Here is a 26,469-nt window from a genome sequence, read left to right on the forward strand (position 1 = left end):
CTTATTACTGAAATCGGGATTAATGAAACAATCTCAGATGAATAGAATCTAAGCATCATCCGCCCTATCCATAAGAAAGGTGATGTAATGATCTACTATAACTATAGAGGGATCAATTTATTATGTACCACCTATAAAATTTTCTCCAACATTCTATTCAAGAAACTTTATCCCAATGTAGAAAATGTTATTGGTGATTATCAATGTGGATTCATTCCATCAAGGAAGAATGCAGTGAATTTAGAATTGAAACACATCATCTCTTCATTTGAGAGCTGCATATGATAGCAGCATACACAGATCTAATTTGTTACTCCATTCTTCTTTTTTACTAGTAAATGTTAGTGTGTACCATTATACTTGTCCTGACGAAGTCAGACAGAATAGCTGGTGAAACTTGTTGACATTTCTTGTATATCATTTACAGATCTAATTTATTTCTTGCCATGGGGGAACTACAGATGCCATAGAAACTTGACTGCCTTAGTGAATGCTATAATGAGAAACACTCTTTGTCAGATTAAAAATTAAAACACTGTATCTGATCCAATACATACAGTATAAAAAGTGGTGTTTATGCCTTAGTTTGCTTATTATTTAATATAGCACATGAAAAGGTTTAAAGGTTTTCAGAGATGCTGATCTTCTACAAGGCGATACAAATTCTGGCATATGCAGGTAATATCAGTATTATAGGAAGAACACAAAAAAAGTAATGGAAAGAACACTTTTATCAGTTTAGAAAAAAAAAGCAGCAAAGAAGATCCTGCAGATTAACCAAGAAAAAGTATATGTCACTAACTAGAAAAATTTGTGATGGTTTTTCTCAAATTGAAACTGGTTCCTATAAATTTGAAATTGTATGTAACTTTAAATATCTGGGATCAGAGGTTAATTGTAAAAATGACATCAGTGAGATTCAGTAAGGCATTTGTTCCACGAATAGATGTCTCTGTGAAAGGAAACATTTAGTCACATTTGATCTCAAGAAAAATAACTATGTACAACATACTTGTAAGACCAGGGCCCACTTATTCCTCTGAAAACTGGGTATTATCAGTGGCAGATGAAAGATTGCTAGATCTGTTGAAAGAAAAGTTATGAGACATTTTTGGAGCAGTACAAGAGAATAGTGTGTGGCAAAAAAAAAAAAAGATATAATAATGAATTGTATGGATTGTTTCATGAACGAGTCGGACATTATTAAGTACATTAAAATCAATTGATTAAATTGGACTGGATATATTATATGCATGGATAATAATAGATTACTTAAGATGTTCAGTGCTAGGCTAGAAGGAAAAAGGAAAGTTGGAAGGTCTAAATTAAGATGCGAAGGTAGTGATACATGATATTAAGGCTCTGGGAGTTGAAAATTGGAGGAACTTAGCAATGAATAAGAAAGGCTGTAGACGTTTCTCAAGAAGGCAAGGCCCACATAGGGCTGTTAAGCCAATAATAATGATGATAATGATGATGTGTTAATGTTCATCTTGGTAATTCCAGTTATGTCTGTGTTATCTCTGGAACTCTCCTGCTAATTTCACTTCTTTTGCATTAATGGTGCCTATTTTCCGATTTAGGTTTTTCTAATATCTGCTTTCCTGATAGAAACAGTGTCAGGCTTTGTCTTAATGAATAATTTTCATTTAGCATGCTTTGATCATGTTGTACCATCAAATGTACAGTAGTATATCTACTGTACAGAATACAGTTTGTTGGTTAAGTTTCAAATTTTCAGATCATCTTCTTTTCAGTACTGGCAGATGGAGACCTACTAACAGGGTGTATTATGTGTAGGTGAGGATCTTGTTTATTCAGAAGCCCCATTTCATTTTTCTGCATTCTATGGAATGACTGCAGAAATTGCTTCTCAATATTTAGCTTTGACCCTTAAATGACACACACACATACAAGAGGGGTCTGGAAAGTTGTGATAAGCACCTAGAACCAAATGATATTCAAGCAACTGATATAACCACAAGAAAGAACATACTAGTAGCAGATTTATGAAGTGTTCTTATATCCTCGTATGTTCTTTCTTGTGGTTATATCAGTTGTTTTAATATAATTTTGTTCTAGGTATTTATCAGAGCTTTCCAGAACTCCTCGTATGTGTGAATATATTGTGCACACTTATGAAATCTTAGTCCACAATGTTTACACTTCTTTTTTGCTGCAATGTCGCTAGGAGGGACATAATCTGATGTCAGGGCCTACCTAAGTCCATCAGATAAGTACAGATACCTGAGAGACTTTGATCATCTGAGTAAAAGTCTAACAAGTATAGAAAGTGACAAATATTTTAGTTTGTTTGTGCATGCACTATATGCTTGGAACTATGCACATGTGGCTATATATTGTACTGCAAGATTTTGTATGATGGAGAATTGCTTAGTAATAGGTAATTGCATTCACACAAAAATAATACATGGAGGTTTAAAATCGAAGATATAGATCTTCTTCTTCTTCTGCAGCTTTTCCCACTTAAGTAGGGTTACTGTTTGTGGTGAGTCTCCTCCACAACCTCCTGTCTTGGGCTGTAGCCATATCCATGTTCTTCATCCTCAAGTCCTCCTCCACCATCTCCCTCCATCTCTTCTTTTGCCATTCATGCTGCCTCTTCTCCTGGACATCCATCTGCATGACTTTTCTTCCCACATACTCTTCTTCCCTCCTCATCACATGACCAAACCATCTCAACCTTGCCTCCTGTATCTTTGCTCCTAAGTTCGTAACTTTCGGCGTTCTCCTTACATAGTCATTTCTTAGACGATCCTTTCTGGTCACTCCACACATCCACCTAGGCATTCTCATCTCCGCTACCTCCATCCTGCTGATGTTATTTTTCCTCAGGGCCACAGTTTCCATAGCATACATCATAGCTGGTCTCACTACTGTCCTGTAGATTTTGCCTTTTAGATTGATCGGCACCCTCTTATCACATAGCACTCCAGCCATCTCTCTCTCTCTCTCCAATTCCTCCATCCTGCTTGTATCCTGCATCCCACTTCCTTCTCAGCCTCGCCTTCCTCTTTCATTGTTGAGCTTAAGTATCTAAAGTCACTGACCTTCCTGATGACATTTCCTTCCAGCTCAAGATCTGTCTCCTGGCTGCCATCCACTTTGCAACACATACTCTGTCTTACATCTGCTCAAGCTCATACCTCTCTCTTCCAGCTTTCCTCCAACTTTTCAGTTTAGCTGCCACTTCTTCTCTTGATTCCACACACAACATGCTGTCATCTGCATACAACATAGTCCAAGGCACCTCTTCTCTCACCTCCACAATATTTAACAGGAACGGACTTAATGCTGACCCTTGATGCAAGCCAACTGTCACTGGAAAACTTTCTGTCTCTCCCATTCAGGTTCGAACTCTTGTCTTCACATTTCTGTACATCTACATCAACCTTACATATTTCTCCGGTACCTTCTTCTCCCTCAGACACCCTCCACACTTCTTGCCTTGCACTCTATCATACGCTTTCTCCAGATCAATAAATACCAGATGTAGCTCCCGTTGCTTCTCTCGAAACTTTTCCATCATCTGTCATAACCCAAAGATAGCATCTGTTGTCGATTGACCAGGCATGAAGCCAAATTGCTCCTTCGCAATCTCTGCCTCCTTCCTCACTCTTCCATCAAGAACCCTCTCTAGGATTTTCATTGTGTGGGACATCAACTTTATTTCTCTGTAATTCTTACGGTCTTGTGCATCCCCTTTACTCTTGTAGATGGGGACAAGAGTACTTTACCTCCATTCCTGGGGTATATTTTCCTGTTGACAAACGTTTATTAACTGGTCCCACAGCAGGTCAATTCCCTCTTCCCCCAGTGCCTTCCATGTCTCCACTGGGATCCTGTCAGGGCCCACCGATTTTTCATTCTTCATCCTCTTTATGGCTCCCTTCACTTCCACTCTACTAATGTTCTGCACCATCTCCTCATAAGGCTCCCCATCTTCTCTGTGAATCCTTGCATTTTCTTCATTCAAAAGCTCTTCAAAGTATATTCTCCATCTGTTTCTTATATCCACATCCCTCCTTAATACCCTTCCTCCAGAGTCTTGGATGCCTTATTTCTACATTTTGCCAATCGATAAATCTTTCTCTGTCCTTCCTTTGTTTCTAATTGATCATAAAGGTCTTGATATGCCATGGCCTTCACCTATGCAACAACTCTCTTGGCTTCTCGCTTTTTCTCTCTGTCCTCTTCCACTCTTGACTCATCCCACTTCTGCTTTGCCTTCCTCTTGGCTGTCACTGCTTGTACATTATTATTCCACCGCCAACCCTCCTGCGCTCTAATCTTTCCAGATGTTTCACCATGCACCTCAATTGCACAACTTAGAATTGCTTTTGAATTATGTCTCCACCAACCATGTACACTTTCTAGTCCATCTGAAATCCTCTCTAACACCTTCTCCCTAAAACAGTTCCTCATGCTCTCTTCTTTTAAGCGAAACCACTTAATTTTCTTCCTCCCATGGCTTCCAAAGGTTCTTATCTTCGACTTTATTTTAAAGTCTGCACACAGCAGCCAATGTTGCTGCACCACTTGATCTGTTGGAATTACCTTACAATTTTTTACTGCCTTAAGATGTTTTCTTTTAGTCAAAATGTAGTCAATCTGTGAACTATTGTTGCCACTTCTAAATGTTATCAAATGCTCTTCCCTCTTACAGAAAAAGGAGTTCACAATTGCCAGATCAAATGCTACTGCAAAGTCCAAAATCCTCTCTCCTTCCTGGTTCATCATTTCCACTCCATGGCCACTATGCACCCTTTCACAGTCCCTATTCTGTATCCCTATGTGTCCGTTCAAGTCTCGTCCGACAATCACCATCTCATTTTCTTCCAATTCCCTCATTTCTTTATCTAGCACGTTCCAGAATTCATCTTTCTCTTCTGCTGTACAGCCAACTTGTGGGGCGTATACACATAAGATGACCAGTTGCTCTTCTCCAACACCCAGTTTCATTCGCATGATCCTGTCGTTCATCCTACCCACTTCCAGTACATCACCCTTCATTCTGCCACACACCACAATTCCGACACCATTTCTTCTCTCTTTATTTCCTCATTTTCCCCCTTCACCTTGTCTCGTGCAAGAATAAAATGTCTAACTTCCTCTTCCTCCTCATGTCTGCCACCTCTCTTCCTTCCCTTTCCAGTCATTCTTCCAACATTCAACATTCCCACTCGTAACATTCTCTCCACTTGCTGGGCTTGCTTCTTTAACCGCACCCACCCTTGATGCAGTAGCCTTTGTCCACTTCTCGCAGCTATAGGGCGATGTGGCTGCACGTCGCTTAAGGGGTACACCCTAGCCCTTGTATCAGTTTCTTTTCAAATCATTTGATCATAACTGGAGAAAATCGAAGATATAGATAAGAGTAATTAATTTTTTGTATGGATAAAAAAAAATATAAAATTGCTAACATTTAAACTATCATGTAGAATGCAATGTGATTGTAGCACTAAAAGACACTGGCTGCGACTATAGCACATTTATATGGGTGATATGACATTTTCCCTTCAGTTGACAAGATCTGATTTTATATACCATCAGTGATGCAGAACTTCTCAGAACTAAGAATGTTTCAGGTTGTTATTAGATTAGTGGAGACCTTTTGAAAGCACTGATAAAAGGCATGCATTAAAAGTTCCTATTCCTTACGTAATGTGACATGAAGACAACTCCTGCCAGAGGTTGAATAACTTTTTTCTTAAAACTTTGGAGTGCAACCTGTTTACCTACTTGGCATATAAAATACCGTATTTTTCGATAGATAACGTGCACCCCCAACATTTTCATCACTCCTTTGCTGTATAGATAACGTGCAAGCACCAACTAGGAAGTATAGACATAGGACAGAGGAATTCTTTAAAAGCACGTGCATTGCTAGTAGCAGTGGTCGGTTTTTTTAATTTAAATGTAGGGCACATATGAAGTTAAAACAATTGTAAGTATTCCAAATTGGCTGTCATTCCAGGTAGTTTAACAAAAAAAACTCCAACCCTTTGATCTTGCAGTAAATAAACCATTCAAAGACAATTTGCGAGCTAAGTGGGAAGACTGGATGATGAATGGCATCCATGAATATAACAAAACAGGACAGATGAAAAGAACATCATATAAAGATATAGTTACATGGATTGTAGAAAGTTGGGCTGCAGTAAGTGAAAACTCTGTTAGAAATGGTTTCATTAAAGCATGAGGGAATGCAGTGGTGTCTGGTGACAATGATTATGAAGCTGAAGAAATACTGTTGCATTAAAAACTAAATTTTTAACGCAATTGATTCTTTCAATATTGAGTCTGATGAAGAATTTTTTGGATTTGAATAGTGTAATGTTCAATAAATATTAAGTAATACTTCTACCTTAGTTTTGTTATTATGATTTACCTCTCATACCTTTCAAATGTATATACTGCACATGTTCATTTTTAACGAATTCAGACTTCGAAAAATACGCATCATCATCATCAAATTCCTGCCATGTACCCTCAAGGGGTGTACAGGATATGATAGTAGTGCATGAAAAATTTACATCATTACTAACTCCCTATCTACAATTTTCCTCCAAATCAGTCTGTTACTTGTCAAGACTCCAACATTATCAGATCTTATATTTCTATTGTCTAAGGCACTTTGTACCATATCAATCCATCTATATCTTGGTCTTCCTCTGGGTCGTTTTCCTGCCAACCTGGTGGAGAACACTTGTTTTGCTAATCTTTCATCGACCATTCTGTTTAAGTGACCATACCACCTGAGATTAGCTCTGCTAACGCATTCCTGGATGCTGACAATGTCAAGTTCTTTCCTAATATCCTCTTTTTTAATATGATATTGTCATTGATGCCATCTGTTCACGCCTCTAATCTTTCTCAAGACTCTCATATCTGTGGTCTCTAGTCTTTGGTCAAGTGTTTTACTTCTGATCCACCTCTCAGATCCATAAGTTAAAACTGGTTTGAACACTGTCTTGTATACAGCTAATTTAGTGTTCCGACTAATTTCTCTCTTATTCCATATGAATTTATTCAATTGACTTCCTACCATACCAGCTTTGTTGATTCTGTTGTCTATTTCCATATTTAATTTACCATCTTCACTACAAATCATGCCTAAGTAGCTGAAATGTTTTACTTGTTCCACAAGTTCTCCATTCACAACACAGTTGACATTTTCAATGATTCTGCCTATTTTCATTGTCTTTGTCTTTTTATTTTTGTCGAAAAATATGGTAAATAATAATTATTCTCCCTTCTGTTAACCACGCTACCGGCTAAGCAGGGCTGCGCCTGTGTGCAAAACTTTAGTTGGCGCCCCATATCCCTTCCCCCATTAAAAAATCAGTTTATAAAAACATATCAGTGAGTAAAAATGAAATACAAAATATATTAATTATAAGTTTATTGAACAAAAAGCAGAAATTACAAAAAAAAGTATAAAAAACAATAAACATACAAGAAGGGTACAAAAACAACAAAAATAATTTGGAAAAAAATAAAGTAAATAAATAAATAATAGTAACCTAAAAGTATATAAAATAGGAACATATTAAACATTATTGGGTAAAGAAATAATTAAATAAATATTTAAAGAGAAAAAAAAATCACTTAGTGAATTGAACTTTTCCAGTTTTCGTTAATGAAAATTCTCGAATAATATCATGTATATCAAGTTGAACCCAAATATCTGACTCTATTGATATAATGGAAAGATTTGAAAGTCTGTCTTGTACCATTTTAGAGCGCAATTAGTTTTTAATAATTTTAAGTTTAGAAAAGGACCGTTCTGCAGATGCTACAGTTACCGGTACAAGTTTGGATAAACTGTGATTAAGTCGTTTGAATAAATATACTGAATTATCTGATATATATCATTTTTAAAATTAGAAATAAATGGTTTACAGTGTAAAATTTCTTTGCATAAATTGTCTGTGTCAATGTCTGAATGATTCTCATGTGTTAATTTTTGTCGTAACTTTTTACAACAAGATAATTATAGGGTTGGTGAGATGGATAGGAGGGTGGTTGATGGAGAGATATCAGAGTGGTTTATTCAGGAGTAGAGTCCAAAAGACGGCCTGTGACTAGTGGTGTGCAGCAGGGTTCTGTTCTTGGACCACTACTGTTTGATTTGTTCATTAACGATATAGGAAAGGATCTGAGAGGAACGGTTCATTTGTTTGCTGATAATGCAAAGTTGGGTAGGGCAATAGTGAATGCAGATGATGTCAAAATTTTGCAGGATGATTTGGATAGATTAGAGGACTGGGCTAAGGAGAATGGATGTCAATTTAATGTGGCAAAATGTAAGGTTATGCATTTTGGGGTGAAAAGATTAGCAGCGGTATACCACATTGGTGGAACTGTACTCCAGGAGATTGACGAGGCCAGGGATTTGGGAGTGTTGGTGGATAGGGAGTTGATGTTTAGGGGGCACATCGCAAAAGTGGCTAAATCAGCTCATCAAATCACTTGCTTGCTAAAAAATACTTTGACGAGCAGAGACAAACAGATTATTGTTCCTCTGTATCGAGCGTAGATAAGACTCCACCTAGACTACTATGCCCGAATTTTGGTGCCAGGGTTTCTTCTTGATGGGGAGGAGGTGGAGAGGATCCAGAGACGAATGACCAAGATGATAGCAGACCTATGGAATGAACCTTATGAGAACAGGTTGAAGATTTGTGGGTTGCAGAAATTGGTTGATAGGCGGAAAAGTGGTGATATGATTGAGACATTCAAATTACTGAAGGGTTTCAATAAGATTAATTCAGAAGATATTTTTGAGAATGGGACTGGTGGTGGGAAGACTAGGGGCCATCCATGGAAGCTGGGCAAGAGTGTGTTTAGCAAGGGTGTTAGAGCTATGTTTTTAACTTGGAGAGTGGTGAATGAGTGGAATAAGCTGCCAGAGTCTGTGGGTGCCATGATGAATGTTGAATAGTTGTTCTTGACATGATGTTAGGGCCTCCCTCGATGCGTCTAAGGACTCCTTGGAGTTGCCTGTACTACTACTACTACTAATTATAATAAATATTCTTTATTTTGTGAAGTACTTAACAAATACAAAAACTGAAATGAATTCATATGTTCTTTTAATAAAGTAAATCTTTCCTTCAAAGATTCTAATGTTTGATCTATTATGCAGGGAGATAAATTTACTTTAAATGAAATTTCAGGATCTACTATATTTTCATGTTCGTAATCAAATTGTGTTGTCTTTTTATGTCGCCTTAGTGGTCTACTACTACATAATACAGATTCTGCGTCAAATTTTGCTGCAATTAATTTTGAGCTTTCTACAATTTCTTTGAAAGTTTCATCAGACCTATAATCACTTAAAAATTGATTTAAATCAATCAATGCATCTAAAGCAAGTTGGAGATTCATAGATGAAGACTGCAGTATTTTGCTGATAAAATTCACGTTATTTAAAATATCATACCAAATCTTTGGCGCCTTTACTATCCTGGTGCCTGTGTGCATTGCACACATTGCACATATGGCTGGCGCACCCCTGCGGTCAAGACGTCAAGTTTATAAGGATGCAAGTGCATATTAAAATTGTAATACCATTGATATTACGTTGAAATATATGATGGATACGAACCGTATGATGATGCGTATTTGATCCATAATGGCCAGTAAGGTAGTTAATATGAGTCTGTTTTTAATAAGTAATACATATCCAACTAGATCTGAAAATAATTTTTAAAAAAATTAATAATAATAATAATCTTTGCAGATATAAACTTGGATTGTTATTCTAAGTTTTTAATGAAAAATTCCATATTTGTCCACTGTATTTTATGTTTTTGTTGGTGAAAATTATTAATTTCATTCAAGGAGTGCCAAACCAAGAAACAGACCATCTTTTCGACACATTTTGGTGCATTTAGATATAGCTGCTGTTGAGATTCTTAGTACAACAAAAGAAGAATATTTTAAAACTCAGGTATGTAGGGATATGTATAATAGGAATTTAAAACTAAATTTATAATTCTCCTTTGCATTTACAGGTTTTTATCATTTTTTCAAGGTGATCACTCAAGATATTAAATAGTTTTTTAAGTTATTCTAATACACTTCTATTTATATGGATTCTAATATTAATTTAAATTTAGAGATATTTCTATTCATTCATTCAAAAGGGCATGGGTAGGAATTTGTAATATGTACCAATTAGAAAATTGCAACAAGTTAATACATGTTGATAATCTTAAATTAAAAGTGCTTAACCTCCCTGGTTAAGCACTTTTAATTACATGAATCAAATATACCTACCATCTTACAAATCTGCAACGATAAAAACTTTAAGCAGCTTTCTGTCTTTTATCATACTTGCTTTTAATCCCTTAATTATAGTGCCACTGACAGGTTAATGGAGTTGTGACCTTTGAGACCATGTGACTTAAAGTAGACACTATTTTACCTGGAATTTCCTGTATAAGAAATTTCCTATATAAGAAATCATCGTGGTGCACCCGGTTAGGTATCTACCTGGATACTGAACGAACGAGGATTGGCTGGCAATTTGGGATTTAGCCAACCAAATTGTGTATTCTTATTGGCTTAAACGAAAACATAAATGATGGTACAACATGACAGAATTTCATGCCAGCTGGGGTGTTTCCCAGTTAAACAAGGGCCCCGTTGTTTTCACCAGGGAACCAGGGCAAGCAGTGAAAAGTCAGCTACTGGAACAAATCTTAAAATACACCCCAACTCAACATCACCAGAGTTAAAGATGTACTATCAACATAAGAAGCCTGAATGGCAAAGAAATGGAGTTAGCTGAGGAATTAAATAAGTACCATATTGACATAATAGGGTGACTGAAACAAAAAAGACAAAAACTAGTGAGATCTTTCTGAGCAATAAATACAAAATATTATATTCAGGCAATGACAATCAAGGAAAAGGAGTAGCAATAGTATTCAACACTAAATATGAGGCTAATCTTGAATGGCAGGCAGTCTCAAGTAGAGTGATGTGGGCAAATATCAGAATGGGGAACTGGACAATGAGACTTATTTGTGCCTATGGTCCGATAGAAGGTTCTACTAAGAAGTGGAGGAATTTTTTTTGAGGCTTTAGAGAAAGCAACTGACACACAATGAAAAAGGAAAAGTTGGTCCTTGTTGGGGATCTAAATAGCAGAGTAGGGAATGATTGTCAGACTGTGGAACAAGTAAAACATTTCAACTACTTAGGCACGATTTTTAGTGAAGATGGTAAATTAAATATGGAAATAGACAACAGAATCAACAAAGCTGGTATGGTAGGAAGTCAATTGAATAAATTCATATGGAATAAGAGAGAAATTAGTCAGAACACTAAATTAGCTGTATACAAGACAGTGTTCAAACCAGTTTTAACTTATGGATCTGAGAGCTGGGTCAGAAGTAAAACACTTGACCAAAGACTAGAGACCGCAGATATGAGAGTCCTGAGAAAGATTATAGGCATGAACAGATGGCATCAATGGCAATATCATATTAAAAATGAGGATATTAGGAAAGAACTTGACACTGTCAGCATCCAGGAGTGCATTAGCAGAGCTAATCTCATGTGGTATGGTCACTTAAACAGAATGGGCGAGGAAAGATTAGCAAAACAAGTGTTCTCTGCCAGGTTGGCAGAAAAACAACCCAGAGGAAGACCAAGATATAGGTGGATTGATATGGTACAAAGTGCCTTAGACGATAAAAAAATAAAATCTGATAATGTTGGAATCTTGACAAGTAATAGACTGATTTAGAGGAAAATTGTAGATAGGAAGTTAGTAATGATGTAAATTTTTCATGTAGTACTGTCATATCCTGTACACCCCTTGAGGGTGCATGTCTGGAGTTTGATGATGAATTCTTTATAGCTGTATAAAGAATTGGAAATGACAGATTGGCAGAAATAAAGACCAAGATCTTGAATATATTACAGTTAGCATACCCTTACAAGACAGGTATGTAAGATTCTGAACATATTGGAGACTTCAAAAATACAAGCAGTATGTTTGAAATATAACAATTTAGTATACTGCAAAAAAAATTACTATCATATCCTGTACACCCCTTGAGGGTACATGGCAGGAATCTGATGATGAATTTAGAATCTCCCATAAACGCTATTACTCTACTTTGTAAATCTTCCAGCATCTTGCTCCTCTATCACTACATGATATTAGGTTCTGATGATTGTTCTGCTTACTGTGCAGGTAGGAAATCATCATTATTGGATGAAAATATTTATTAAGTTGTCACTGAACCTCATTGACTGAGCTTGGAGGAATTAATCAATATTGTGAGAGATGAATTTATCTAAACAATCTGAACCAGGATCTCATCTTCATAAATGAAACTTATTAGCCTTAGGAACAAAAATTTGGCTTTTTAAATAGAAACAAAGTTTTAGTTTCATATTTTGAGACATAAATGAAACCAGATTTTTTTTTATCTAGACTTTTTAGGGAAATAAATAGTTTCCAAGCTGAAGGATCAATACATATTTGTTCTTCTATGCACAAGCTTACAACCAGTTTGTAGCATAACAGTAAAGAAAAATTTGTCATGTTACTCATATACGAAATAAGTATGAAGGAAGCATTTGAAGATACTTTGTAGCTAATGGAAGTAGTAAATTACGAAGGTTCCCATAGGATATTTTTGGTTTCATTGCATTATGAAATGAAAAAAAAAAAAAAAATTCAATAAATAAATTAAATTCTGCTTGGTATATATAAGGAGGATTTATAACACATTGATTCTTTTTTTATAGTTATTGGACTGCATGACAAAGAACATTTTTAAAAAAAAATAGCTTTCTTGAAAATACTCAAGAAAAAACTTCAAGAAGAGAGAATGTTAAACACTAGCCTCTTCTTTGTTTCAAGATATGCCATCACTGCATATTAAATTTAATGGGTCTCTTGTAAAAGTATGTTAAAGCATTGGACAAAATGGAACTGCATTCTAGTGCCTATCTGAAAGATTTCCAAAACTTTCAGAAGCCAAAGTTGAGGAAGGTATGTGGTTCTCAGAATTATTTGGATGACCCACATTATTTTACAATCAGTCATTCCATTTTACTAAGTGGACTTCATATCACAATGAAAGCCAGTATACAGAATTTGTTTCAATAGTGAAATGCAGTGAGTTGGAATCATCATCATCATGCATATTAAGGATTTAGGATCTAGCATGGCCTGTTCCGGCCTTAGAAGTCATCGTTTAAGAGGACGTCCTGGCTTTCTTTTTCCTAATGGCTTGTACTTTAAGGCTTGTTTTGGTAATTCCAACTCACTGAAATGCAGTGAGTTGGAATAATTAAATTATGAAAACTGAGGAAAATTCATGTAAAAAAACTTTATGAACATAGAATTTTTTTTGCCTGTCATACTGAGGCAAAAATTCTATGTTAATGAAGTTTTTTACAGGAGTTTTTCTCCATTTTTATAATTCTTTTAAAAGTATACAAGATAAGCAGAAGTGAAACTTCCTAAAAGAAGAATAAAAGAGGTTGCTGGCATTTGAAATTAGGCATTATAGATGACTCCTGAAGATACCATATACTGATCATGTCACAAATTTTGAAGTAAGACAAAGAATCAGTTCAAGAGATAACTAAGATTCAGAGGAAATAACTCATTTGGCTTCATATTGCAGATCACTTGGTCTCTCAATGCAAGCAAGTTTTTGCAACACCTACTCTAGGAACTTGAAAAAGAACAGACCTACAACAAACTGGATATACAATGTAAAATATTGTATATCCAGTTTACTGGATATACAATATTTTATATTGTACATTGGACAGCTCTGTAAATGAAGCACCTGTCGAATATTGTATATTGGACAGGTGCTTCATTTACAGAGCTGAAATCAAAGTGTTAATCAAGGACTAAGTAGAAGATTTCTGTGTGGAATATTTCCTGATATCTATTCGATACTTCTTTGTGGATTATGGGAAGAAGAAAATATGGGATACTGGGGATGTGTGGTGTAATTTTCATAAATTGCTGATCAGCGAGCAAGGAATGTGATTCAAGTAATCCTATAGGAATTCAAGGGAATTACTATAGGATTACTAGTTGAAAGGTTGCAGTTTCCAGTTAACTGCCAGTATTGTAGGCTGATTGCAGAGTGTTGCAGTTCAGGAAAGAAACTGGGCTGAACAGTATTTGCTGAGCCAGTGGTAGGCACCCATATTTCATTGATACTTGTAGCTAATATAAGCTGTTCCACTCTGTGCAAGCCCAGAGGGAGGGGCAGACCTGAGGAATGGCTGATCATGGAATTTAGAGGTTGAATAGTAATATTTCCTAAATCATAATCTAAGATACTCTCCTCTATGTAGGCTTTGAAAGTTGGCGCTTAGCTATGGTACTACCTATATCTAATCATTGATGTTCTGCAATTTGCACCCAAGACATATCTGAAAATAAATCCAAAAAGGCAGCTTTCTCCAGTGTTCAGTGATCAGTTGCTTTTATTTTTTTTATTCTTGTTAGAGAATTCTTGTTGAGTTAACTAGTGGTATTAATCAAGTGTAACTAAAGTACATTGTAAAACTGGGCACTTCCATAGCACTATCCAAAGGCTGACACAATATACACTTGTTGGTTTTAAGACCTAGTTTTCATTCTTATGTAGAATGTTAAAAAACTTTGAAGGACTTTCAGCTGCAGGTGAATTATTCAGTTTCATGTGAAAGTGAGAGTTTTCTCACAAAACAGAGAAACTGACCAGATAATATATACGCTTTGACAGATATAGTAGACTGTAGATATTTAAGTAGTCAGGTTGAATCTGACATGCTATGGAGAGGATGAATGAGTATATAATTTATATATATTTTTTTCATTTGTGTTTGCATATCATTTATTTTCTTATTTTTGACATAGGCTACATGGAAAGAAGAAATTCAACAGTATATGCAGAATATCAGGCGTGAAGGACATCATGTTCCACGTATGGAAGAAGATTTAATTAGGAGAAGAAGAGATGAATTACAGCATGCAAAAGATATTAGAGAGCATTACGAGAGAAAACTCGAAAGAGCTAATAATTTGTATATGGAATTAGCCGCTTGTGTGTTGCAGCTGGAACATAGAGAAAGAGAACTCATAAAGTAAGTTAACTAAATAATTGTTTAATTCTTTTATAGCTTGGATTATTTGCTTAATAGGAACCACTAAAGCTCAATATAGGGCAGTAGCCATAGCCATAAATTTTTATTGAAAGTTTTTCATTTTACCTGGCATAAAGAAAATATTCACAAAAAAAAGTATATACATACTTATATAATGAATGCATAGAGAACACGAGCTCCACTTAATTACACAGACTGCAGTATTTGAAGTTTTATTCTTCACACCCCCTACTACTAACAGAAATGTAGATAATAATTATCAAATAATGAAATGCAGGTTCGATAGTATTATTTTATAATATAAATCAAATACCTAGTGGAAAAAAAAACAGTAACACAATTATAGAGCCTCTGTAGCTCAGTCGATATAGACGAAGCTCTTTGGTCGGAAAGACCCTAGGTTTGATTGCCGTCCATGACATGAGGAACCGTTATCTGGTCTTTTTTGACTAAAGGTGAGTAAGCCGGTCCCATATGAAAGTAGAGGGTGTTTTTCACCCGGAAACTTGGGATTTTCATCCCTCAGAAGAGGCAAACCGGACCTATGAGCACACGCATCTACAGACATAGGATACTCCTGGAATGAGGATTAACCGACCTATTCCGTGGGATTATCAGTTCTGAATGCTGCATGGGGAAGTGTAGGTCTACGTGTGAGGTACCTACCTAAGCATCATGCTGAAATAAAAGATGTGTGGACAAAACATGTACTGTCTTTAGTCACACTGATACTAGCCTTTCATTGTCAAGTCAATCTCCTCTCCCTCCACTACCACCACCTTTCTGTATACAGCCTGTTTCCACAAGTAATGCCATATCCAGTGATTCTTGTGACTGCAAAGGTGTATCTTCCCTAGTTAGAGTAAATGCCAACAAGATCCGTGTTTTAGATGTTTTTCCTCTCTATGTGAAACACCTTGTTTATTGGAGGCCTGAAGTGGCTTGCTGTCATGGTTTGGTCTTATTCCCCACCGTTCTCACATGCAGGCAAGCAAATTGCACTTTGGGGACCTGGCTCTTTCCCATTAGAGGATACAGCAGTAAAACAGTTCTGGAAGTCTACAACTAGATAGCACACTGGGCCAAATCCGAGAGTAATGAATTGGGAGGTTTTCCAATCAGCTGGTGATAAATCCTTCTGCCAATTTGTGCCTGGATGGAGTCCAAATATTGTACTATGCATGTGGGAAACTACCAAAAGAGAGACTTGGTCCCTCTGTTTGCTAGTGAAGAGAGAACGAGGTACTCTCTACCACATCTGGACAGTATGTTCACAAGTCTTTCACCTTCCATTACATGCTACTGTTCTTTATTTATCGCTTCCTTCTCACATATAATGAAGAACAACTTAACAAAATACGGTTTTATATGCACATACAATCACATAAAAAATCCCACAGAAAGCAGCTATAAAACAACAATCTAACCAAAAAATGTAAAAAGCTACAAAAATTCAACTAAGAGAAAATTGCAAATGTTAATAATGCTTACCAAAACGTTTCCATGTCCAGTTTACCAACATTCGTGGTCTTAACAGCAATATAAACCATATCCACCATCACTTACAGTCACCTAAACTACACTTATTCCTAATGGAACTTGAGTTGGTGACCTGAATAACTACTGTCTACCTCTCTAAGACTGCTTGATGCTATTCAGAAGAAGACACTCCCGTTATTGATCCTTCACAAATCTGTTCCAATCATACTTTTTCATAGACATTCAGTTTCTGCTTTATGCTTTTTCTACAATTACTTTCATGAACAGTTCTCTGCTGACCTGGCTACTGCCATTCCTCCACTTTCTTCCAAACTATCAGAACAGCAGTAGCTGATCAACACCCACTTACAATCCAGTTCCAAACATAAGGAAACCAATTTCATACTCCTCTTTCATTCTATGTACATCAGTTGTTTGAATATCCCCCCCCCCCTTTTCAGATATTTAAACACACACATGCACCATAAACGGATTCCTCCTTTCTTCTTACCCTCTTGCCCATATATAGCACTGAGATGTGCTAAATGTGGTATTTGTGACCTTTCATGTTTTGGTTCAGCATATAAAAAGTTGCCAACCTTCTTTGTACATATCGATATTCGATTCCTAGCTAGCATGAGTCAACGAGGAAGCAAGGTTAGTAACCCATCTCTGAGATGAAAAAAAATTTAAAAGAATAAATAGAAATAGTAATAGATTAATAAATTGGAAACAAAGCCAAAATAAGAATAATGCATTTTGAAAATGGAATAATTTAAAAATAGGTAGCTAGAATGTAAGATCATTAATTAAAGGGGGGAAGGGAATATACATACAATGACATTTTCGGAAACAGAACAAAAAAATGGTAAAGGAATATGCAATTACAAACTTACATATTGCATGTAATGCAGTGAGTAAAAACATTACAGCTCAAGCAGGAGGTTGCAATATTGATACACAAAAATTTTTTAAACCCTACAAAATGATATAATTAGATATTAGAATTCTTATAATAATGCTTAAAAAACTTAAATTTTTTATTAGTATTCATAACTGAGAAGTAGGAAAACCAGAAGTAGAATGGAGATTTTTACAGTTGTACTCTATAAAAATAAACAACCTTAAATTATTATTATAGGTGGAAACTAAATACCAGAATTGGAAGCCAGATCATATAAGGTGTTTATCAGCATATTAATGAAATAGTGCAAAATCAGAATGGATGCAATTTAGCACTAATAATGAAATAGTAATTAATAATGCCTTCATACCACATAATTAAAGATGTATAAAAACTAATGAAATGATGATTTACAATAAAGCAATAGATGATAACCTGTGTTTAAGCTAAACAGGAATATGACAAGTACAGCATGCATTTCAGCTTAGCTGCTAGATTGAAGCTCATATTTGACTGTTTATCAGAATGAAGACACCGTATTCTCTCTTATGAATGAAATAAATAGTGTAATGATTCCAGTATTTTTCTCTATTACAGACACCATTGAATTACAGTATATATATAAAACCCTCTAACATGCACAACATGAATCAAAGTGGACTTAAAGCCTAAAGTTCTAGGAAAGACAGCCTCTGTGTATAATGGTATGAAGCTGTGAGTAGGAAGATGAATAATGTCGTTCCCATATTTTTGGAGGTTTCATATATCCTTGTTTGCTTGTTGATTTTTAAAAGCAGATTCTGATTTAAAAAAAAAGAAAAAGAAGAAAAAAAAATCATGTTTGTAATGTTGTAATGCAGCATAATAATTTCTTCTAACTTGATTCTTTTGGTAGTATCCATAGCATGGTATGGTTTTTGCTACACCTGACTGTCTTATAGACAGTCAGGTGTAGCAAAACACACGCAATGTATATTATTTTGTTTATTGTTCGTTAGTATGTCTTAGACTCATGTTTGTGATAGTAAACGATGGAGTTCTGTATGTTACGTTATTCTCTTTATCATTCTAAGGAGATCTAACAAGTCACATTCTCTGTAGAATTGCAATTAGTAAATAATTTGAGAGATATCAGTTAATGTACAGAAGAGGAAACATAGCATTTAGCTAAACGTTTTGTAGTTTTATTTTGACTGTGGGGAACTTGACTTCATATACAATTTTAATCTCAGTCACTGTCTTCTCCCTTTATATATTTTTTATATTTCTACTTATTCATTTAATTATTTCCTGAAGTGGACATACTAACTATAATCATACCAACAATTTAAGTATGCCATTTCATTGAGCAGTTTCTAAAGGTGATTCTGAGGAAAATACTTTCATTGTAGATTTCATGGAGTATGCATCTTGTTTCCAGTTACTTTAAGCATATGTCACTCCCATTGATATATAAAGGCTAAAAACATTATATTGCTCTTCAGTATTAATCTTGCATTTCTTCCATGGAGAGTAGACACAGATCCCTATAAAAATTTTCAGAGATCACAGAATTAACATTGCAAGTTTTTCTTCTTTTTCTGATTTTCACTCCTTTCTTCTCTTCCCTTTCTTCTCTCTCCCTCTCTCTCTCTCTAGCATTTCCAGGTGACATCTGTTCCTAAACCCACACCTAACATGCACATGTCCATTACTGTGATTCAAAGGGGCACTTAAGTGATAACATGATCATGCTGCAATGATTTTTGGAAAACTGTTATAATAAAAAAGATTTTACATACATAATATTAATGTGTAGCTTCCTGAGGATTACAATATCAAGGTAAACATGTTAACTATTTAAAATATATTCAAGTTTCCTCTTTGTATTGCTAGTGCTTATCCTCATGGCTGTTTTGGTAATACTGGGCAGTATTAAGAAATGTAAACAAATAAGTTTCGAAAATGTTTTATCATGTTTGCACTTCAATGGATTTTCAATGGCATCAGAAGTCTGGAAAAATTACTTATTGGGATGAGACCTAATACAGAGAGTTTATCTATGGTATGCAAATGAAATAAGGATATAAATATTATTGAGCATGTATATGTCTGGCAAAGGTACAGAAATGTACATTTCAAGTATTTAACAACTTCCTAGTGCTGTTTCACTCCATTAATCTTTGAACATGAGTTTCTCCCATCACTTAAGCCCTAACAAACAGACAGCTGGAATATCAACATGTGTGCTAAAGGAATGTCCAGTCAAATTGGCTAGGCTCTTGATATATTTGTATAACTTGAGTCTCAGCTCAGGAAAGATGCACAGGGAATGGAAAGGATGTTAAATTCTGAATGAAACTGAAATTAAATCCATTTATGTTTCATTCAGATTTAACATGCATTAACATTCCCGGGGCCAATATTGGTATATCAGAAGAAATAAAGCAAATTGTAATTTATAAGCAACATTAGTAATTTGAGTAAGACTTGTCTATGCATCATGTTGTAAATAATTATTGTAAATTTTCTAATGTTTAAACTATGTGGATTTTGTGCAAATACTTGTGTACTGCCGGGAGAAAGACAATTGGATTAGATAGTGATGGCCTGAAACTAAACATGTGCACCAAATAGGACGCACATGCGGGTTTCCTCCGTAAAGCACGCTAGGGGAGAGTGTGGTGCTAGGTGCTGGAAAAAGTAAGGTGTCGTGGGAAAAGGGAGAGAGTAGGATGACGTAGGGAGGAAACATTGGGCGCGCAATTTAAAAGTGTAGCGGCGCTTGTTCATAGCTTTTTTTCTTTTCCCCTTGAATTGGAGTGGTCATCGAGATAGAGGTCGGAGCACGCTGAAGTGTCTATGGCAAGTTTGCTGGTCAATGAGTAGTCCAGCGGATCAGAGCTCCTGATCACCACGGAGATCAATAAGCCATGCCGAGCCAGTCGACCTGAGAATGGTGAGCCAGATTTACCTTTTGGCAGAAATGTGTCTAGTCCAAGTCCATCAGTCGAATAGTGCAGATGAAATCAGTTAAGAGAAGAATCGAGGAAACAAAGTTCTGTCGAGATGCGTGTGAAGGTCGAATAATTCCCCAGCCTTTGGTAATGTAGAATTTTGATCTGTTATATAATTGTGTTGAGGGGAACAACCTGTAATTGTAAAAAGGACTTTAGGTTTATAATGTTTCAATTAATGAAAGGACTTTAGAGATTATGCTAAAGGAAGTAGAGGAACTTTAAGTTTTGGATGGAGGAATTGTGTGGAAGCTCGTTGAGATAACTCTGTTATTGATAAATGAATGACCTTTAGCATTGTTATGTGTAAAATGGATAATTGATAATAGAATTTCCTACTTGAAATAATGTTTTAACATATTACTGGAGACAAGTTAAGGGGATAAAAAACCCCTTATTGTTTTTCAGCCAGTAAGCGAAACTACGATTGAAAACTACGATCTGTAACGTTTCTTTGCCGACGAACTGTCAGCGTATCCAAGCATAAGTGACCACTTGGTAGTGCCACACCACGGCAACTCGTTGCAAAGGTGGAGCATGCTCCCTCACTGTTCTTGATATTTTCTCATAATGTAAAACACACAGCTCTTAAGAGATGTAGTACTGTTTTACATTATGAGGAGAGGTCACTACCCAGACCGGTTTCAACCTTTTTTGAGGTCTCATCAGTGAGTAGCTAGACCTAGAATATCAGAGATTAGGTGAAGAAAACTTGCATACTTTTGCTATACGATTGCCGGAAAGGTGTGCCACTATATTGTATTATAACATAGTATATAACTAAGATGAAAAGCCAAACGGCTATTTTTCTGGCGAGGTTGATACAAGTTAAGGGGATAAAAATCCCTTATTGTTTTTCAGCCAGTAAGCGAAACTACGATCGAAAACTACGATCTGTAACGTTTCTTTGCCGACGAACTGTCAGCGTATCCAAGCGTAAGTGACCACTGGCTGAAAAACAATAAGGGATTTTTATCCCCTTAACTTGTATCAACCTCGCCAGAAAAATAGCCGTTTGGCTTTTCATCTTAGTTATATACTATGTTATAATACAATATAGTGACACACCTTTCCGGCAATCGTATAGCAAAAGTATGTAAGTTTTCTTCACCTAATCTCTGATATTCTAGGTCTAGCTACTCACTGATGAGACCTCAAAAAAGGTTGAAACCGGTCTGGGTAGTGACCGCTCCTCATAATGTAAAACAGTACTACATCTCTTAAGAGCTGTGTGTTTTACATTATGAGAAAATATCAAGAACAGTGAGGGAGCTTGCTCCACCTTTGCAACGAGTTGCCGTGGTGTGGCACTACCAAGTGGTCACTTACGCTTGGATACGCTGACAGTTCGTCGGCAAAGAAACGTTACAGATCATAGTTTTCGATCGTAGTTTCGCTTACTGGCTGAAAAACAATAAGGGATTTTTATCCCCTTAACTTGTATAAACCTCGCCAGAAAAATAGCCGTTTGGCTTTTCATATTACTGGAGAATTAGAAATTTTAGTTGAGTATACTCATTACCTGAAGTTAGTGCAGTTCTATGTCAGAGTTTGTTCATAAAGTGTAAATTGTCTGATTTTGTAATTAAATGTTTTTCTTTAGTATTAATTGATGACTTGCCTGATTTCCTTTCTATTGCACCGCTCATTAAGTTAGAACCAAGGCAGGAGGTAAAATACAAGGGAGGCTATGACTGTGAAATGAATCTTAGTTATTTGATGAATTCAGAATTTAATGAAAGTGCTTAAGAGATATTAGAAGTGTACTAAACTGAGTTCTAGTTCCTTGATTTTGCATTGTTCAATAGTCTAGGATTTAGGGTGGTGCAGTATAATAGAAATTTTCTCTGAATCTGAAAAGGAACTGGCACCAGTACTGAAACAAAGGAATTAGCGCTATCCCACGGCAATCCCTTTGTCTTCAATCCACGTGCACTACTCTTAAGAAAGTTTAACGGCCCAGATTAAATATTGAGACTGCATAGGAATTAAAGTAGCAAAGAACTTTGATTGAAATTTGGTTAAGGAAATTATATGAGGGAAAAGTCAGGTTTAAGATCATAAACCACGACGTTAGGAGAGAATAGAATAAATATTACAATGTATAATAGTTCCATTGTACAAGTGTGGTGCAAAAATTGATGTGCCTGACTGACCTATCAATATCTCTGGAGTGGCCATGAAGATAGACAAGTTGGTAAGAAATTGCAAACTTGTAGACAGACAAGTTATACAAAGAACAGCATGGGTTTACTAAAGGGAGGTCACCTCTAAGTATGTACTTATTTTAGAACGATGTTACACCTGAGATGGATAAAGAGAATGGCTACGCTTTGATACTGTTAAACTTTATTAAGGCATTTGAAAGGCTGTTGCATAAACTAGACAAATAAGATTGAAATATAAGCTGCTAGTTTAGATAAGTGGGTGGCTGATGGATAGATATCAGAAACCTGGTATATGGGGGCAGGGAAGAGAATCTGTTAGATTTTATGTGACAGGAGGTGTGCCTCTGGGATTAGTCCTTGGACTGTTTTGTTTAATCTGTATATTAATATTGGAAAGGACCTGACAGGAGATCTTCAGTTGTTTGCTGGTGATGCAAAGATAGTCAGAACAATCAGATATGCCACTGATATACAACATTTATAGGGTAATTTGAATAGGCTGGAAGTGTGGGCAAATGATAATGGCTCTCAGTTTAATGTTTGTGGTGGGATATCCAACAGCATATTATATTAGTGTGATTATGCTTGGAGTAACCATTGAGGCTAGAGATCTTGGAATTACGGCAGATAGTAAATTTAAGTTCTAGGGTCATCGGAGAAATTGCAAATACAGTTCAGAGGATTATTGCAGTGTTAAACCAAATCTGGAAGTTATTTTGCCTCTTTATAGGGCCTTGATATGACCATTCCTGGACTACTGTGCACAATTTGGTCTCTTGGTTCCAAAGGGATAAAAAAAGTTGTGGAAGTGCTGCAAGGAAAAGTCCCTAAGATGGGATTATGGAATGTACATTATGAGGATAGTTGGAGATTATTTGTATTGCAGACACTCGTAGACAGGAGAAAAGGGGATGATATGATTTGAAGTCTAAAAACTTCTGAGAGGATGTTATAGGATATCAGTTGAAGTTTTTTACATTAGATGGATGATAGAGAGAGGACAAGGAGACATTCATGAAAGTTTAATATGCACTGGAGAAAGGGGTTAGGGCTAACTTTTTCTTTCACAGAGCAGTGAGTGAGTGGAACACTTTGCTTATTGAAGTTGTGAGTGCATATAGTTTGAGTCAGTTTAAGAGAAGGTATGACAGCTGGTGTGGGTGATTGTGGCCTCCCTCAATGAGTCCTCAACTCCATGGAAGTCTAATAATAATATTTAACCACTTCCTACATTGGTTGGTACAGCATGTTCACTGTCACCAACCAGAATCAGAACAGTTAAATCTTTTAACTGAAAGATCTGGGGTTAAATCTCCATGGCTTTTTGATTGAAAGTAAGTTAACTGGCCTTTCTACAAACATATTTTTTCTCTGGAAAAATGAATCTGGCCAAAAAACATATACAATCAACAAACAGACATAATATACTATCGCATGGTCGTATTGCTTTTTTTATAATGTTAAATTCTGAAAGTTCAGCATATAAAGTTATACTCTATAACTCTTGATATGCAGCTTCACATTTAGTAATAATTTGCTTTGTATAATTTGTAATTATTAATAAATTTGTATAATTTAGTAATAATTTGCTGGCTTTGTTGGCTGAGTGGTTATTGTATCCACTCTCCAGCCAAAAGACTGTGGGTTTGAATTCTGGCATGGGTGTTTGTGGTTGTCTGTGGAAATACTAGTAGTGGTGGTCAGCAGTAGATGGCGTTGGTGTAGTTTCGGTTAGTTGTAGAGTAGGTGCCCTCCCTTGATGAGTCTTTGGATTGCCTGGAGGTGTTAAGTATTAATAATAACAGTACTGGTTTTATGAATACATATTGTATTATTATGATTGTCAGTGTATTCATTATAATTCTAGACTTTTTTTAAAATTGAGATACCTTTTCTGTTTTAGTCAGTAGAATGTATACCTCTTGTTTTAAGAAACCTAGATTGAAATTAATATTGCCAGGTAAAATGCCAATGAGGATGTAACTCTGAAGTTGGAAACTCCAATTTTTTTGAAAAATAGAAAGGCTAGCCTGAGAACACTGTTATACAGTGTATCATTTTATCATTATTATTAGCCATTTTATAGCCATAGCTGTTTCAGCATTACACTTAAACTGTGTACGTTGATTATGATCATTCTGTGTGAATGCATGCACACACATGTGAAGACATGTTCGTCACTTAAGAATACCAAAAGCATGACTTTCTAACTATTAACATGTCCTGTGGATTGTTTGTATTTATTTACTGGTCTTGAAAGTATGTTAAGCATAAAGTTCAGGTCCACAATTTAATATTTAAAGTTATTTAGTTCAAATAATTTTAAAGTTGAATCTCTAGTACTCTTGTTATCTAAATATCTTTTACCATTTTTCAGAAGAGAACAGAGCCTTCAATTAAATATTTCTAATTATAAAGCACCAAAGAAACGTATTGTTAGACCTCTTTTGAAAGCACATGAAAGGTTCAACAAAAAACGGTGTTATAAATCCCAATCTGAGCAAACAAGGTAAAAGAGGACTTTCATAATAACTGACTTTTTTTGTATTTACTTAACACAAATGTTTTAGATATACAGTCATACCTCGATTAACGAAGAGGATGCATTCCATGAAATTACTTTGTTAAGCGAAACTTCGTTCTCAGAGGTAAAAATACTATGGTCATATTGGGATATGTTCATATGTAAAGAAAATGAAAGACTTTAGTTTAAAAAGAGAAAAGCTTTATTAAATGAAAAGTCAATATTACATACCTGACAAAGATAAAATCACATTTTAAAATACAAATCTAAAGTTCGATTGTTTATTCTTTTTTTTCCTCTTTCATTTAATAATTGCCTATATGGATTTATTGCATTTAACACTGATCACTTAATGATAACACTTCTTCCTAAATCAGGATCATTTTCACTGAAAAAATTTTAAATGTTTTCAATGTCATTCAAGCACCTTTTTAAATCTTTGGTTGCTAACACTTTTTCGGTAGGAACTTCTTTAATTTCATCTTCATTTTCTTTGGCTTCATTGCTAACAAGTTTTTCTAAATCTTCCACTGAAAAACCATCATCTTCTGCATTTAATAAATTTCTTACATCTTCTTTATCAACATTTTCGAAACCTATTGATTGAGCCATCTGGATAACTTCATTTCTAATCTCTTGAATGTTATTTTCTTCTTCTTCTAGTACAGCTTCTGGTCATAATTTGTGCCAAACTCCATTTAAGCATTTCTGAGTGACTTCTTTCCAAGTGCTATTAATGTTTTCAATTGCGTCTTTAATGGTGTAGTTTTTCCAAAATGTTTTAATTGACATTTGCTCTTTATCTTCTAGTTCAATTAACCCTCTCATGCATGAATGTTTATATTCATTTATAAAAAATTATAATGATGATAGAGTACCATTTAATCTTACAGTTATGTTGGAGGTTTAATGGATTTATTACAACACTCAAAAAGAATTAAAATAGAATTTAATACTTCCTATATTTCGTCCTAGTCACTAGGACATCTACGGGGATTACAAAGACAATTAATGTAACATGCACACAAAAACTTACAATACTAAACCCAACCACGTGGGTGACAATAAAGTCATATCTAGGTGGAGCGCCCTCTAAGGGCAGTTGTAGGTGGCCTGGAATGTAAGGTGGGACCTCTGGTGATGACTGTTTCCCAAATCTTCGGAAGCTTAATGCAACCATATTTGTTCAGATTTGGTTGGTTTTTGAGAGCTGCTGCTGCTTCTAAG

The 26,469-nt window shown here is 35.6% G+C and overlaps 1 protein-coding gene across 4 annotated transcripts in view; it reads left to right on the forward strand.

Annotated features, from left to right (window-relative positions):
* LOC150109577 (uncharacterized) overlaps positions 1-26,469 on the forward strand; it is a 251,826-nt gene that overhangs the window by 166,836 nt on the left and 58,521 nt on the right. For all 4 annotated transcript variants that reach the window (XM_090413597.1, XM_090413607.1, XM_090413603.1 and 1 more), the window contains 3 exons: positions 9,871-9,979; positions 14,924-15,150; positions 25,096-25,227. In XM_090413597.1, the coding sequence (XP_090269723.1) occupies positions 9,871-9,979; positions 14,924-15,150; positions 25,096-25,227 (468 nt within the window). The remainder of the gene's footprint in view (positions 1-9,870; positions 9,980-14,923; positions 15,151-25,095; positions 25,228-26,469) is intronic.

The sequence above is a fragment of the Typopeltis vanoorti genome, chromosome 2 (genome assembly GCF_054136105.1).
Source record: "Typopeltis vanoorti isolate ZY-2024b chromosome 2, IOZ_Tvanoo_1.0, whole genome shotgun sequence".
Classification (NCBI taxonomy): domain Eukaryota; kingdom Metazoa; phylum Arthropoda; class Arachnida; order Uropygi; family Thelyphonidae; genus Typopeltis; species Typopeltis vanoorti.